We start from the raw sequence: 15111 nt of genomic DNA on the forward strand, positions 1-15111 counted from the left end.
GCGTCTTGGAGACATCACGCCTAGGTGCTCTTTTTGACCAGCGTGGGACTGGGAGGAACGGGAAAGCGTCTGTTTGAACAAAGTGCCCGTTCTCTGCTCCTCACGGTCCTCTCAGGCAAACCCTGACTGTCCTCCCTGCTTGGCCACCCCAGGGTCGCCCCCTCTCCCCGGCTGATCCCCGGCCCCGCAGCCCCTTCTCGCCCTGGGAGCACCGAACCGGCCCGGCCTCTGCCGCCAGATCCCTCCTCGGCGGGCACCGGCTCCTCCTCAGACGGGGCAGATGGCGGCAAGAGCCGCGGGAGGGCGGAGAGGCAGCCCGCGCCCTGCCTTCGGGAGGGCTGCCAAGGGAGCCGGCCACGCTTCCCGGAGCTGGGGAGAACGAAATTCCCGAGACGCTGCTCCGCGAGGTGGGAGGAGGCACCGCCCTGCCCGGGGAAGAGACGGCCGAGGAGCAGCTGTAGCTCTTCCCGGCACTGGCGGCAAGTCCCGCTGGCCGCCAGGCGGGACCCGTTTCCCTCCTGTTCCTGAGGGAGCTCCCTGCTCGGCGGCTGCAGGTGAGTTACGCCCGTCTCTCCCCGTCGCGGCAGCCCCTCGTTCCCTCAGTAATCCCCCCTTCCCCTATCCTCCCGCGGGGGAACCCCGGCCGCCCTCCCCGAGAGGAGCTTAGCCTGCTCCGCTGCGGAAAAGCCCTCTCCTCCACCCCGGCGCCTTTTCTGAAACGCTCTGTGGAGTTTTTACTTTGCATTTATGCCTTCTGGCGCCCGTAAAGCCCTCCTCACCCTTTGCCTGCCCTTCAACCCCTTTTTTTTGCAGGCATCCGTCGGCACGGCGGGTGCGGGAGCGCTGCGGGAGGGGAAAGAGCCGGCGCCTCAGCACCGGCGTCCTCGTACTACTCCCTCACGCTGCAGAAACAGATTGCCGCGGCAGCGCCATCACTTACTGTTGAATTTAGCGCGTTTTATGACACACCCACACGCCTACACACACACCCACACCCCCCCAACCTTCCCTGCTATCAGGGTGTCACTGCTTAACTACAGCGTAAAAGCTGCTGGTTTGACCTGAGCAAAAATTACCGAGGTGAGGTACATCGTGGGATGAGGATGCTGCTCCTGCCAGTGATTAGGTTTAGTTTTAATGTCTCCTGTTCATGCTACTTCGAGAGGTGTTGACTTGCTCTGAAATGCAAGCCCAGACCTTTAAATCCAGCATCATAGAGAGAAAAAGTGTCACTCTTGCTTTCTTTTAAGAAGTTGAAATCTGTTTTTTAATCTCAAAACCGTTGGAGTAAATGAGAAAACATGGTAAGTTCCAGCGTGGTTCCTGCATTCTTTGGAGTTTGACTGGTTTTTTTTGGCATAACCTTTTAATCTCTCTTTTCATCTAAATATTGCATGCCTGGACCAGTCCCTACTCCAGCGGAGTAAACCAAATCCTAACAGCATTACAAATAGATCATGCCTGAAAACATGGTAAGATTGTTCTTCCTGTTGGAATGAGTCATGCCACCATGCTATGTGATTCCTTCCCTACAATGGTTAGCATTTGCTTTCAGATGGAACAGGAGTAGTCTTACACAGTTTGTTGAGTACTTCACATTTTTAGACCCCATTTTTTTTGTTTAATTGCTTTTTTGTTTGGACTGCAGCCTTCATGGGGCCATGAAATGAATGTTTTCCTGTTTTGGCAAAGCTTTTTAGAAAACCAACAGCATGCATCAAAGAGCTTTCTATTTATCAAAAAAAAAAAAAAAAAAAAAAGGATAAAGCTATCCCTAAGTGATCAAATGATTACATGCCTATCAGACCTTAATTATAGAAATTCCTTTCTTCCATGTGCAGCTTTTTAAACTTGTTGCTCACCCATTAGATCGTAAAGGCTTATTAGGAGCTTTCAGTGTTTTATATATACAGACTTATTTTTTGTGCTAAGTGTAATTGAAACTATCTTTAAAACTGCTTGGGAGAAGAAGGCCTGAGTACAAGGACTGGAGGAAGGGTGCATCCGCTTTAGAATTTGGTGTCTCAGCTATTCATTTTTTTCAGAATTCAGAATTGTTGCAAATTAAATTTTCTATAAGGTGTGATGTTATTTTAAAGAGGGATATATTTAGGTGTAGGATGCTTTGACAGATGCTACTTTACCAACATTCAATAGATTTCCGATGGCTTGGTGCTGTTCCTTGTTTCAAGTAAAGCTGCCTCAGTTGGATGTCAGCTCTGCAAGGTGATTTTGCAAGGGATGTCATATCGGGAACTGCATTAATCAGGAGAATGGAGGCACGCTTCAGTGCAGAGGTTTTGTACAAATCATTGACTTAGGGCATCCTAGCTCATTTTGGCACTTACCTAGTTATCTGTTTGCTTAAGAGATAAAAACACCTCCAGAGGATGAATTAGTCCACCTATGGTCTGGCTTACCTTCTAGGGGTGCCTCTTTCACGTTGGTGGCTGTGGAAGGGGTTTATTAGGTTTTGACACCAAACACAGCAGTTATGTTAGCGAACTTGTACTGTGTGGTATAAACTTGAATTGTGATTACTACCCTCAGTCTGTCTATGAAGCAGAGGGCATGAGAACATAGGATGAAAGATGTGATATAGTAGTATTATTACTGCACTTGCCTCTCTGACAGTCCGCTTCCACATTTGGTTTAGGAAAACTGGTTCAGTCAGAAATGTTTATGATTTGGTGTCCTACGTAATACTCTGCTTTAAATGGATAAAGTCATCTGCATCCTAGCAGCTGAAAAAAATTCTTTTCTTAGCCTGTGTACAGGCTCTCACTCATTTGAGGATGTGGATTGCAACTGGCAGTTGTTTTAAATAAGCAAAGCAAAGGGCACTGAGAAAGGAAAGTTGTATGAAGTATGATTTGAAATATGTTGCTTTAGGAGGGTTGATACAAAACAGATTGACTCTGTGGTCAACTAATTCTAGATGTTCATAGCAAGGGCTTTTGTTATTTTTTTTTTTTTTAGTATTCCAGGTACTGCAGCAGTATGTGCACTGTATAGCTCCAGCTCCCAGTCAATGACTCCTGAATACTGTGAGCCTGATCTTGAAATAGGTTTCAGTTGAATTTTGGTGCTTTAATGCCTTTGAAGAGATGTTGTATGAAAAGTTTATCTTAGGCATATTTAACAGATGAATAATGGGATTTTCTTTTTCCTCTCATCTACGGCGTCACAAATGCATTGGCCTGGATGGGACTTCAGAGATCATCTAAGCCAGCCTTTAGCTCTGCAGGAGAAATAGTTTACCTGGAGATATTTATTTAGACTATTCACAAACTACCTACTAAAGGAGATTTCATCTCTTCCCAAGGTAATTTGCTCCTGTGATGTCTCCACTGCTTGAGTAATTGCTTTTAATTGTCATGTCTCTGAACAATTCCTGTTGCTGCTGAATATTATTGCAATTGCTGTCATGTGTCTAAAATGGTCTGTTCTATTGATGTATCTATCAGTACTGATTAATTTCAAGTTAGGTTTGGGAATCCACTTGTATGTGTTTTGTCATACCCCAGGTTACATTTTTCCAACAGGAAGAATTACAGGTAGACTATATATTAATGAATTAAAAAAATCCTATCAGTGATTCATGCTACAGACTGACAAGAGTAAGCAAGTCTAATTTATTTCCCCCATAGATGCTGAATTTTTAGAAGGGGGAAGAATATAGGGAAAAATGAAAAACTGCTTGCTTAGCTAAATTCTGTAGCTCTGACAGATCATTTTGTGTCCAATCATCCTCAATTTGCTGCTTAGTATTATCCTCCATTTTATAGATCGTTTCACAGTGTGCCCTAATAACCAGATTCATCCCAGAAATTAGAACTGTAACTACTGTTGTTAATGATGGCAAAGAACTAGTGCTTAGGGGAGCGATTATTTCCTTCTATTTGGCACTTATGAGGCCAAATCTAAATTACTGTGTCCAGTTTGGGCTCACAGTATAAAGAACGCTGTCAGACTGGACTGATTCCAGCAGAAAGACACCAGGAGGCTTTGGATGCTGGAGCACATGTAAGAGTCACTGAAGGAGCTAAGTTTGCTTAGCCTTGAAAACAGAAAGGTAAGAGCAGCTTTAACTGCAATCCTTACCTGACTAATGGGAAGTAACTGAGAAGACAGAGCTAAGCTTTTTGCAGAGGTGTACAGGAAAAAGGGCAAAAGGAAATGGGTGCAAATTATAGCAAGGAAAATATAAGAGAATAATATAAGGCAAAAAAAGAATATATTCATATAAGGAGAATATAAGGAGAAAAAAACCTTCACAGTGAAGATGGTTAAGCACTGGAACAAGTTGCCTAGAGAAGGTGTGGAATCTCTATCCTTGGAGTTCTTCAGAACTCAGGTGGGCAGACGGCTCTGTGATTCTGTGATAGACCAGAGAAATGCCACTGCAAAATTATCTTAATGACAAAAGTAACTAGAAACGGAAAAGTACTCAAATTACATGTCTGCAGTCCATATTCAAAATCACTGGCACAAGAGCCTCTTGTTCTTACCTGCAATTCATGGAAACAAAGTACACAAGTGTTCCAGGCTAGAGCATGGTGACAAAACATGACTTCTCTTAGGCTTAAAAAAAGAGCAGGGATTCATCCTCAGATAAAGAATTTTGGCATATCTAAACCAAGCTATTCACCAGAGCAACGGTCGCGATTGTCACTTTTCTTGTGGCATTTGATGGTTGCTTACTATTTTACAGAGGTAGTACTTTGCCTCTTTTGGGTCATGAATTATTTAGATACCTAAAAACCTTCTCTGGCTTCCTGTCTTTGATCCCTTTGTTGTTCAATTATTTCACTTTTGGCAAAGCTATAATTAATCTATTACCATCATGGGATTTTTTTTTAGATTAAATTGATATTGTATTTTGTACAACTGTTTTGATTCTCTTTTAATCTTTGTAACCAAGACAGAGATTTTTAAATTATGATTTTACAAAAGTACTTAATTATTGATAATACAGCATAAGTGCTTGATGTTAGTTGGTAGTAATTACTCTATGTGATTAATTTGTTAGTCATAGGCAGACATTTCTGCATAAGGATGATTTAAGTAAAAATATTACTTGTGTATTAAGGACAGTATTTTTTTTTTATACAATGTTTCATTAATTTAAGTTTACTTTATATTCTCTTTTATTAGAGAATTCCAGAACTTTTCCCATGAAAACTGGTTCGATGCAGTTGTGATACATTTATCACAGTTTATTTTACAGTATTAAACTAGATCATTAACATACTGAATAATGAAAAGCTTTGTAGCTGTCCAAAATATGTTTCTATTCTGATGGTCATTTATTATATTATACTGCCCTTTAGTAGCCACGTCATTTGTACTGTGCATCAATAAAAATTATCTAGGCTGTGCCATTAGTGAGTTGACAATGTAAATGACTAGAGAGAGAGAATTAAGTTAGACTTTTTTTTCAATACAATAGTTGAAATTGCCTCTTTGGAGCAGTAGAGAGTTTAGATTTGTTTTCCAAATAGGAAGTAATTTAAACAAAGTCATGACTTCCACAATACTTTCCCACTGTATTTAATGTTGGATTTAAGTGATACATGACAAATGAGGCAAATAGCTTTGTGTCCAACCCCAAAGATGTTTACAAACTCAGGAGTCCTGTGGGACCAGGTTTTCATCACGCTGATATAATTAAGTCAGGAGGTATTCCACTGAACCTAACTGGCCACCCTTGTATTAAATTGGTGTTAGAGAGTCAACTCCTTTGACTTTAAAGGCAGTTTTATTTTAACTTTTTTTTTCTGAAAAAGGGTATGCAAGATTTGGCTTTGTGTCTCAATATTAATTTCATATCATTCAAAAGAATAACAGTCTACTAAAGAGTTACCAGAAGTTTTAACATAATCTGCGTTCGAAGGATGTCTTTTTGTGACACTCACTTGCCACTCGCTGCTCTACAACAAAGAGCCATTCTATCATGTTTGTTCCAGACAAAATATATAAAATTATTTTCACTTTTAGATATTAAATTTGATTGGGTGATTTAAAAAGTATAAACTTAGAAAATCTATAAAGAAGCAGGTTTCGCCAAGTCAGTTCTTGGAACAGTCTATTAGTTGCATGTGAATTATGCCTAGGTTCTCAAAAATATTTTGATTCTTTATTCATGTTGATTTTAGTGTTCTCCAGATACTTTTGAGGATATTGGTCTAATGGCAAGGAAGACTGCAGAAGCCTATGTTAGGCAAGGCAATGCTTACCTTCTAAATACGGGGCCCTCCATGTGAAGCATTGGTGCTCACAAGGAAAGAGTTGGTATACACTGCCACAAGGGTAGTTGTTGTGAGCGTTGAACCCTGGGTTGCAGTGCTGTACGCAGGACTTTTCTACATTTCCCATGTGACCTTTAGAAACATGAAAAAAGAAAAGGTTGAAATATTATCTTTTGAAATTTCATTGGAGAAATTCAGAGCTTCTGAAACCCAATGAATTTAAGGCAGAGTCATTCAACTTACACATCTGTAGCTCTGAGGTATTATATTTGAGGCTTTCTGCTAGGAATAAATTCTGGAGTGAATTCCTGGCCCTTCTGAAATCAGTAAATGTTCTGTCCTTGGCTTTAGTGGGGACAGAAGGTCATCCTGGTTATCTGTCCTGCTAAGCAGTTTCAACTTCTGTTTTTGAAGCAGTAGAAGACTCCCTTTGTCAGTATTCCACACGATCTGCAAATTTAAAAAGTGGAAATTAAAAGTTAAAGCTAGTTTTATCAATAGTCCTTTTCCTGTTGTTTGGACTCTTGTACCCTCTGTGCCTGAGTGCTTTTAAACATTCTGCTGCTGAATGTTTAGGTTTCCCGTCTACACAGAGGAGTTTGCAGGTGATTCCTGTCTTATGAGATCTGACATAGGATCAGCCCCTTGGGACTAGGCTGTTAAGTCAAATGGAGTTTTATCCTGTGACAATGTGAGTGTAAAAGCTGTAAAAGGAATGCTACATAGAGCTATGTCGTGCTTGAAATGACAGTCCTAGGAATGGAACTTGCTAAGACTTCGATATGTGTATTTCAACTCCAGTCTAACTAAAGCCCTCCATCCATATAGCTTCCTGAGTGCTGGCAAAGGGCAAGACCATGCTTGCCAAAGTTTGCTGGATTAGTCAGTCAGGCTCCAGGTGGAGCAGAAACCACAATGCCTTTTGCATCTTCAATGCTTCCCCCCCCCCCCCCCCCCCCACCTTGTTAGGATGGATATCGAGTTACTTGAGCAGGAGGAAAGCCAAAATATATCAAGACAAACTTTTGTTTAAATATTCCTAACTTTTGTTAAAATATTCCTTAGAAATAAGTGGAGGGAGAACTTTAAAGACAATGTGTGTTGTTTAGATTAAACTGAACTTTTTAAGTGTGGTGTATTTTTCGCTATGCTGTATTCAGGTCCTAAAAACAAAAGAGTTTTTTCATTCCTTATCTTTCTTTGTCTGTTCTTCCTGAATTTCTCTTAAACTGCCTGGAGTCTCTGTGGTTGGGTTTTTATTTATTAATTCTTCAATACAGTAATATTATCTGGACTATTGTCTGACATGCATTTCTCATAAAAGAAACAAATAAATAGAAATGTCTTCTTTCCTGGTAAGTCTTGTGCAGGAAAAGGCGGACGAATGATGAATCACCTCATGCTTCTGGCAGTACTGCTTCTCCTGAGGACTTGCTACACTACATACTCACAGCAAGGTAAATGTCTGAATATTTGCTTTTTTATTTGGAAGCAATCTACAACAACTGAAGCTTTGGACTTGCTCATTTATAAGTCTCCTGTGATTAAGCAACATGTTACACTCTTAATCAAATGATTCTCTTTGGTAAGGTGATGAAGCAACTTGTATAATTACCTTTTGTAACCCCATCATGCAAAATTGCCTATTGAATCAATAACTTGCAATGATGTGAAGCCAGAGTGTGTTTATTTATCTGCTCCCCCTCTGTCTCATATGTTTTTGATCTATAATCTGTTGTCTTCAACTGGTTTATTTCTTCTTTGATAACTTTTATGCTTTTCTACCTCTTCCCTTCACTTTCTCTTTTTTGTCTCATCTATGAAAACTTTAGCACTTCAGTTGTCTCTTCTGGAACCACAAGGTTCCAGGACCAGTTTTCTATTTCTTACACTTCACATATGTATCCAATATAAAGAAAAAAGCAAATATGCATACTTGGAAGGATCAAAGTTGAATATAAGGATAACTTTCCAGAAGGCTGTGTATTTCAAGGTGAATGTACTGCTTGCGCGCTTGCTGCTCGCAATAGCATTGGGCATGACTCCATTAAAAGAAAAAAAAGGAATTAATTTTTTAAATTTACTTTTCTGTGACCACTGTTAAGAAGGCAGAATTTACTGGACTATAGTCTGTGTTATAGAAGTTGTATTGCCTTAATTAAATTGGTGAGGGAAGGAGAGGGGTGGCGTTTTGTATAAATGTGCTTGTTACCATACTGAAGGTATATCTGTTTCAGACTTTTTTGCCTCTCTTCAACCTTGAAATTAATGTATTGACACTCTGTTGCCTCAAGGTGCCTGTTCCTGAGTTTTGAGACTCTATATACCAATGCCCCTAGAGTGGCAAAACTTTCTAATGCAGGCAAGTCCGAACAGTTACTGCTTTACAGTAACTTGGTCACTTGTTTTCACATGCAGTTGTTCAGGAATAAAATTAGTTTCTCTTGAGTTAGCTTTCAAGTTAAAACAAGTCTTGAGATGCCTTGATTATTTAACTTTGCTAGGAGCAGAAGATTTCTACATTAGGAAATTATACTATATTGTTTCTTCTGTTTGTTGATACTGTGTGTAAGCCTTAACTGGTAATCAAGACTGTCTTATGCCAGGCTGTGAGGAAAACAAAATTGTGTGAGTTGTGAAGTGATATGTCATTCAAGTAAAAGGAGATAGTGGAGGGCCACTTGTACAGATGGAGAAAAAACAGAAACTAATGAGATCTTTGGGTTTTTTGTCACGTTAATTAAATGTAGCAGGAGAAACATTCTCCATGGTGGGAAAAGGGATGAGATTTTAGCTTGGACAAAAAGAGGTAGATGTAGAGAAGAGAAACAAGTTCATCACCAATGCAACAGGCATAGTAGTGACACTTGCAATTAGAATTGGCTAGGGAAGGAGCAGAAAAGAGGATAGGGAAATTTGGAAGATACACGGGGGTTTCTTCTAATGATGCACCCTGAAAAAGGAATGGGTTTCTGACAACTGGCTGGCTTTTCTTTTAGGCTTATTTATTTCCTTTCCCTGGGACTCTTACTTTGTGCCTGTGAGTTTCTTTGAGAGACTAGCTGGGTCCCTTCCTTTAGGTTTGTTTATTTGTGATGGGCCCATCTGTCTCCCCCAGTTGCTTCAGCACTGTAGAAGGAAAACAGAAGAACGGCAAGGGTCAGAGCTTTAGATCAGCCACCTATTTGCATATGTGAAATGAGATCCCCTCAGAGGCTTGATACATGGTGCTTCAGGTAAAAGGATGGAACATACAGGTAAGGTTGACCAGAAAATGAGCAGCTAAGATTAGATACTGGAGAGGAACAACAATACAGTCAATTCCTTAGCATAACTGGGATTTTAACAGCCTTTATCATGTTGTGTTGGTGAAAGTTGGTAGAATGTGGGGAGATGAAGTGTGTCTTACCTTCCCAAAATAACATGAGGTACTCAGCTGGCACATTTAATTTTATGGCTCACTTTGTTGCTTTGGTTGTTCTGGCTCCTTGCCAGGTCAGTCCTTGGCAGTGAAGCTAACAATATTTCTGTTTTCCAGTAAAACCTAAAATTGCTTCTCCCTCATCGTTTACGCAAGTGAAATTTATCCCAGGCCTCCCACTTTGTTTATTCAGTTCCAGACATCTACTAGTTGTCATAGGTACTGGATTTCTTTCTGGTAGTATAAAACTGATGGCCATTATTTTTCAAAAGCAGCAGGTATGGTTTTTAAGGACCATGTCATAACCATAGTTAAAAAGGAAATTTTACTTCTGCACTTGAAACATTTTTCCATTTACCTTACAGAAGACACTAACACTGTCAAATTCTGCTTTCATGTAATTTACACATGAAGGTGATTTTCTGAAAGAGAAAACAATCCTTTCTTTTAGCAGTTTTTTGTAAGTTGTTATTAATGGTATGATATGTACTTTCCTCCATTTATTCTTTAATAGGTTGGACTTGTATAAACAACTAAGCTGCTCATAATTAATAAATATGCTTATAAAGTATTATTTGCTTCCTTTGATCAGGGATTGTTATAACTGCTGCTTATCTTGAGCCTTTCATTTCCTACAGTTAATATAAAGATTCATGCATAGGGAAACTGCTGCACAGAAGTTAGTGAAGAGTAGGAACCATAGGATAAATTGCAAAACGGTTTGGATATCTGATTGGTGCCAGAAGCATCAATCAAAATGTAGACTCTCAAACTGAATTTCCTGAATGCTTGCATTCTGCCAGTAATATTCTGTAAAAGTCGCATATAATCATTGGGTCAGTGGGTGAAGCACATCTGGGAGAAATGACTGGAGGTAGCAGTGTTGTGAGAAGGAGGTGCTGAGGTATCTTAATCCAGAATGTCCCTGAGGACTGTGGCTGTAGTGGGGCTGGAATGCCCAGAATGAGTTCTGTGTTATTAGAACATTCAGTTATTTCTGTGATTTCTATATTCTGCTCAGTGTAAGCATTCTGGCCATTTAACAAGCAGAAGCATCTTGGAAAGCAACTGTGGCAAAAGCAAAAGCCTCAGTAGTTGGCCATTTCAGTTCCCTGACTTCATTAACAACCAGACAAGTTTAAGGCATTTTCTGTTGTTTGTTTGTTTATTTTTAGGAGAGAGAGAAGGTACAGATCAGCGAGTGACATATTTCACCTCTTCCAATAGTTAGTTTTTTTCTGAGAGGGGTGACAGCTAACATCTGAAACGAGGGACCACTTGTAAGGTGGTCTGTAGTTTTCAGCAGGCTAGTCTTCTTAAGGGGCCTTTCCTTTCCTGACACCAAAATGGACTTCAGTCTGACTTTTAATTTTATTTTGAGTATTAACTCCAGACACACAAAAGGATGGAGGTGCCATTAAAACTAGGTGTCTAATTCCAGAAGAATCCACAGCCCTGACTAAAGTACCTAAGCTGTGTAGAGCAACCAGAAATGTGCATAATACTAGACTGTCTTCTGAGCCAGCTAGTGGAGGGAAACTACTAACCTATCCTGTTCAAATATGTAATTTGCATTAACTAATTTAATCTTAATTAGGTGATTTGCATTAACTAATTTAATCTTAATTAGGTCAGAGAGCAAAACTGATCCAAGATTTTTCTGCCTTGATGATGAGGCAGCTTGCTGGGGTAGGGGTTTCTTGGGATTCAGTCTCTGTTAATACATTATGTTGTCCCTCTTCATAAGACTATGAAGGGATGGATCAATATTCACATAAAGTAGCTAGCAAATTGAGGGCGTAAAGAAATTAAATAGCATACCCAATGTCATGGTGGGGTGCTATTGAGTAGATACAGGAACCTCATTTTAGCCTGCTGATGCCTTAAGATGAAAGATTGTCTTTACTTTTGATATCAACAGCATGGGTCTTGATTGCTTTTTTTTTCCCCCTTCAGAACTGTCTGGTGTGGAACCTATCATACCTCTAACCACTGTTGTTTCAGATCTGCTTTGTAGCTTCACTAAACATTAATATTTTTGTGTCCTTTTTGTGCTCCTAGAATCCACTGTGTTTCCAGTAACATACCTTAACATTACCAAGGATTTGGCTCTTCAGCGGCTACTGGTGGAATGGGATGTTGGCAAGCCAGCACATGATGCTGGGCTGGCAATGTCTTTTGAAATACAAGTCCGTCGAACAGATGAAAATACTACTGTGTGGACAGTAAGTGTATCTTAAAAAAAAGTATATTAGTTATTCACAGTATAAAGGAAGCTAAAGGAAAAGAAAATATTCAAATGGATATGCATCTTTGCTGTATAGGCTTACGACGTACAACATAGGCTTTACAAAACTATGATAGAAATACCTCTGTATTTCGCCATATGCCGGACTTGGTCTAATGTTATGCCCAGTTTTTGTGCAAAAAAAATATTGGCTCAGATGAAGTAATTTCTACCCATGCAGAATGTAGATATGCCTTGCATATCCTTATTGAGGGATTGTGGTGGGCAGACTTAAGAGATCTGATTTTGAAGGCCTGTTTCCCTTTCAAGGTGCAGGTCCCCTAAGCAGCGTCCCAGAAACATCCCTTCCATTGCACCTAAAGGCAGTCTTTTTTGTAGCACGATTACTGCGCTTCACTAAGCATGAGTCATGTTGCTGCAACTCCTCTCACCTTATTGTCTCATTGTGACTGAACCCTTTTAAGCCCTGTGCTTGGCCCTTGTTAACAGTTACCTTATACCCACCTCTTCCAGTTAAAAAAGAAGTGATGACTCTTTTGCAAAGTGCCTATCCTGTTAGTTTTCCTTAATACCTAAACCAGGCAAATTTTCTGAAGAGGTGGAGATTAACTAAACCATAGACTTAGGCCTGCTCTTGATGTTTTCATCAGTTTGTGACTTCAGTGTGAGAACTTTTGTCTCTAAAGAAGTCTCCAAATACTCCTTTGGGTCTGACAAAATCTTTTGGGAACTAAATGCATGTTTTAGGCATATTATAACTTATTCTGAGTCATCTGCTGATTGAACTATGGAAGACTGTGAAATTCACATGCTAAAACTTAGTAAAACTGGAAAACTTCTCTAGCTCATTTAAAGCTGCTATTTGTGAAAAACACATAAAGCACAGAAAGGCTTACTTTTCTCAAACCAGAAGTCAATAAAATAAGATGGGTACTGTTAAGAATCGCAACTTACTCTGATCAGCCAAGTAGACATTATTTTGTCTCTAAGTTTGAAGAACTGTGTCTTCACTGCAGATGAGGTCTATGTGTTCAGATTTTGACCACTTCAATATGTGGGGTAGGATTTTTAGCACTCCATGGGTAGACCTAACACTGAAGTCAGAAACAGGGGCCATATAGCTAGAAATAATTAAGTTGTTTTTTGCAGTATCCTTCTAACAACCTCTTACTAACTTGTTGGAAGAGAGGAGGTGTTTCTTGAATCCAAGGATATAGTCTGTCCTGTTACTCATAGTAAACACAACAAGGAAAACAAACAGGGTACTTGGGATGCCACTACCACACAGGAATGTATTTGCTTCTGTGTTTTTCTGAAGAATGTGTACTATTACAGAAACTCTGTGAGTCTGCTCATACCAAAGCACGGATTATATAACTTGCAAAGCAGGGCATGATCAGTTGCTATAAGTAAGAAATTAAACTGTAAACTGATTGCAAAGATTTTGTTAGAGTGGTGGTATTATGAAAGTGCAGGTGCTGCTGATGGAAAGCAGTAATAGAGAGCAGTTCTCCGGTTGTCAGTGTGAGCCAGGGCTCTGGTACAGCTCATACAAGCAGCATGGATCTATATGCTAAGAACCTGGTACAGTTGCTTTAAGTAGTACTGAAATATATGTTCTGATCTAAAATGTATTCATAATTACAGGTCATTAACAGAATTTTTTGAGCCATTTTTTTTCCTGCTCCTTACAGACCCTCAAGCCAGGGGGTGTTCACACATAGGGTACACTTTCATCTGTCTGTCTGTGTGACTACATGGTACCCTAGTTAGTTTGAGCTGCTGTGCCTTGTATTGCTGCAGCTCATTTAGTGCCCAGGTGGGCCTTAGTAGGTATATGTTGAGGGAAATTTGTAGGGTATCTTCTCTTAGAAAGCAGCAGAACACTTCCTATTTTTTGCTGTTTGTCTGCATTTATATAATTCAATATAAAAATATCTGCCAAATTACAGAGCATTTAGGTCTGTATTTAGCATTTTTGAACTCCATTTTATATTTTAGGCTGTCCTTCCATTACCTTCCTGGAGCTTTAACAATTTTGGATGTATTTTTTCATGTTTCTTCCATGTGCATATTACAGCAGTCAAGCATTTTTGGGAAATCAGCAGATATTTCCTACTATGCCTGTCACTAATGGTAGTACTGTCCTCAGATGCTGTGCCTCAGAGCTACAATGAGATATCTGCATAAATCCTTACTGTCCAGTGCAGATTCTTGCTGTAACTCAGAGCCAGGGATAGGTAACCCAGACCGTTAGGCAAGGTGCACTGGCAGGCAGCAGCAGCTCTGCATGCTATTACTCATGTAATAGCAGGCAAAATAACCCACTGAAACTCTCTGAGAGGGAATCCATTTCATGAGAGGCAGGGCCTGACTCACAGATATGTGGTCAGAATCAAGTAGTCTTGCCAGCACATCAGTCACTCCACCACTGCTAATACAGATTGGTAAGCAGTTACTTAGCTTTTTTACTTACTGTGAGATCACATGTATCCTGTAGGATTTCAGTGATTCATTTTTCAAAAGCATTTTCCTCCTTTGAGCTTTCTCTCTCACTTGCTGCTTTTGATTGTACTTTCAAAAAGACTACACATCGCTGTGTTTTCAATACTTTGCCTTACTGGCCTTTGTTTGTAGGGGTTTCATAATGTGACACTTGGTAAATCAGCAAAACCTCTTCATTGGATATGGGATTCAGACTTACCTTTGGAGTGTATGTCACACTTGGTGAGAATCAGGAGCAAAGCAGAAGTGTCAAAAATCTGGAGTCAGTGGAGTCTGTGGGAGGCTGTCCTGGGTAAGCAAAACAAGACTTTGCAATATTGGTTTTATTTTTGCCAGTACAAAGCTAGATTGTAATTCACCGGTGACTGTAATAGTGAAGTCCAGTTCAGGAGAGATGGCATCAAATCAAGAATCCATTTTGAACTCTCTCATCTCTAAGCACTAACCAACTCTTTTTTTTTTTTTGTTCTGACAGTAATAGCAATGCTTCAGCCATTGTTTTAATTTGCAGACCACCTTCCTAAGCTAGTAGATCAAAAGTTTTAGAGGTTTTCTTGCTCACACATTAAAACAATGGAGTACACAGAGTGGCATGGGATTTTAGATGGGCTCTAGCACAGACTATCACCAGGTCAGATGCAGCCCTGGCACAGACTTGGGGAGAGGAGGGGAAGTGCATAGCTATG

The 15111-nt window shown here is 40.0% G+C and overlaps 1 protein-coding gene across 1 annotated transcript in view; it reads left to right on the top strand.

Annotated features, from left to right (window-relative positions):
* The first annotated feature begins 348 nt into the window (after window positions 1-348).
* The window catches only part of LOC104044037 (oncostatin-M-specific receptor subunit beta), a 33818-nt gene continuing 19055 nt past the window's right edge, over window positions 349-15111 (top strand). Inside the window, exons 1-4 of the mRNA XM_064439386.1 lie at window positions 349-3325; window positions 7612-7708; window positions 11734-11897; window positions 14558-14717. Coding sequence (XP_064295456.1) covers window positions 7636-7708; window positions 11734-11897; window positions 14558-14717 — 397 coding nt within the window. The 5' untranslated portion in view covers window positions 349-3325; window positions 7612-7635. The remainder of the gene's footprint in view (window positions 3326-7611; window positions 7709-11733; window positions 11898-14557; window positions 14718-15111) is intronic.

Source organism: Phalacrocorax carbo, chromosome Z (assembly GCF_963921805.1).
Source record: "Phalacrocorax carbo chromosome Z, bPhaCar2.1, whole genome shotgun sequence".
NCBI classification, from domain to species: domain Eukaryota; kingdom Metazoa; phylum Chordata; class Aves; order Suliformes; family Phalacrocoracidae; genus Phalacrocorax; species Phalacrocorax carbo.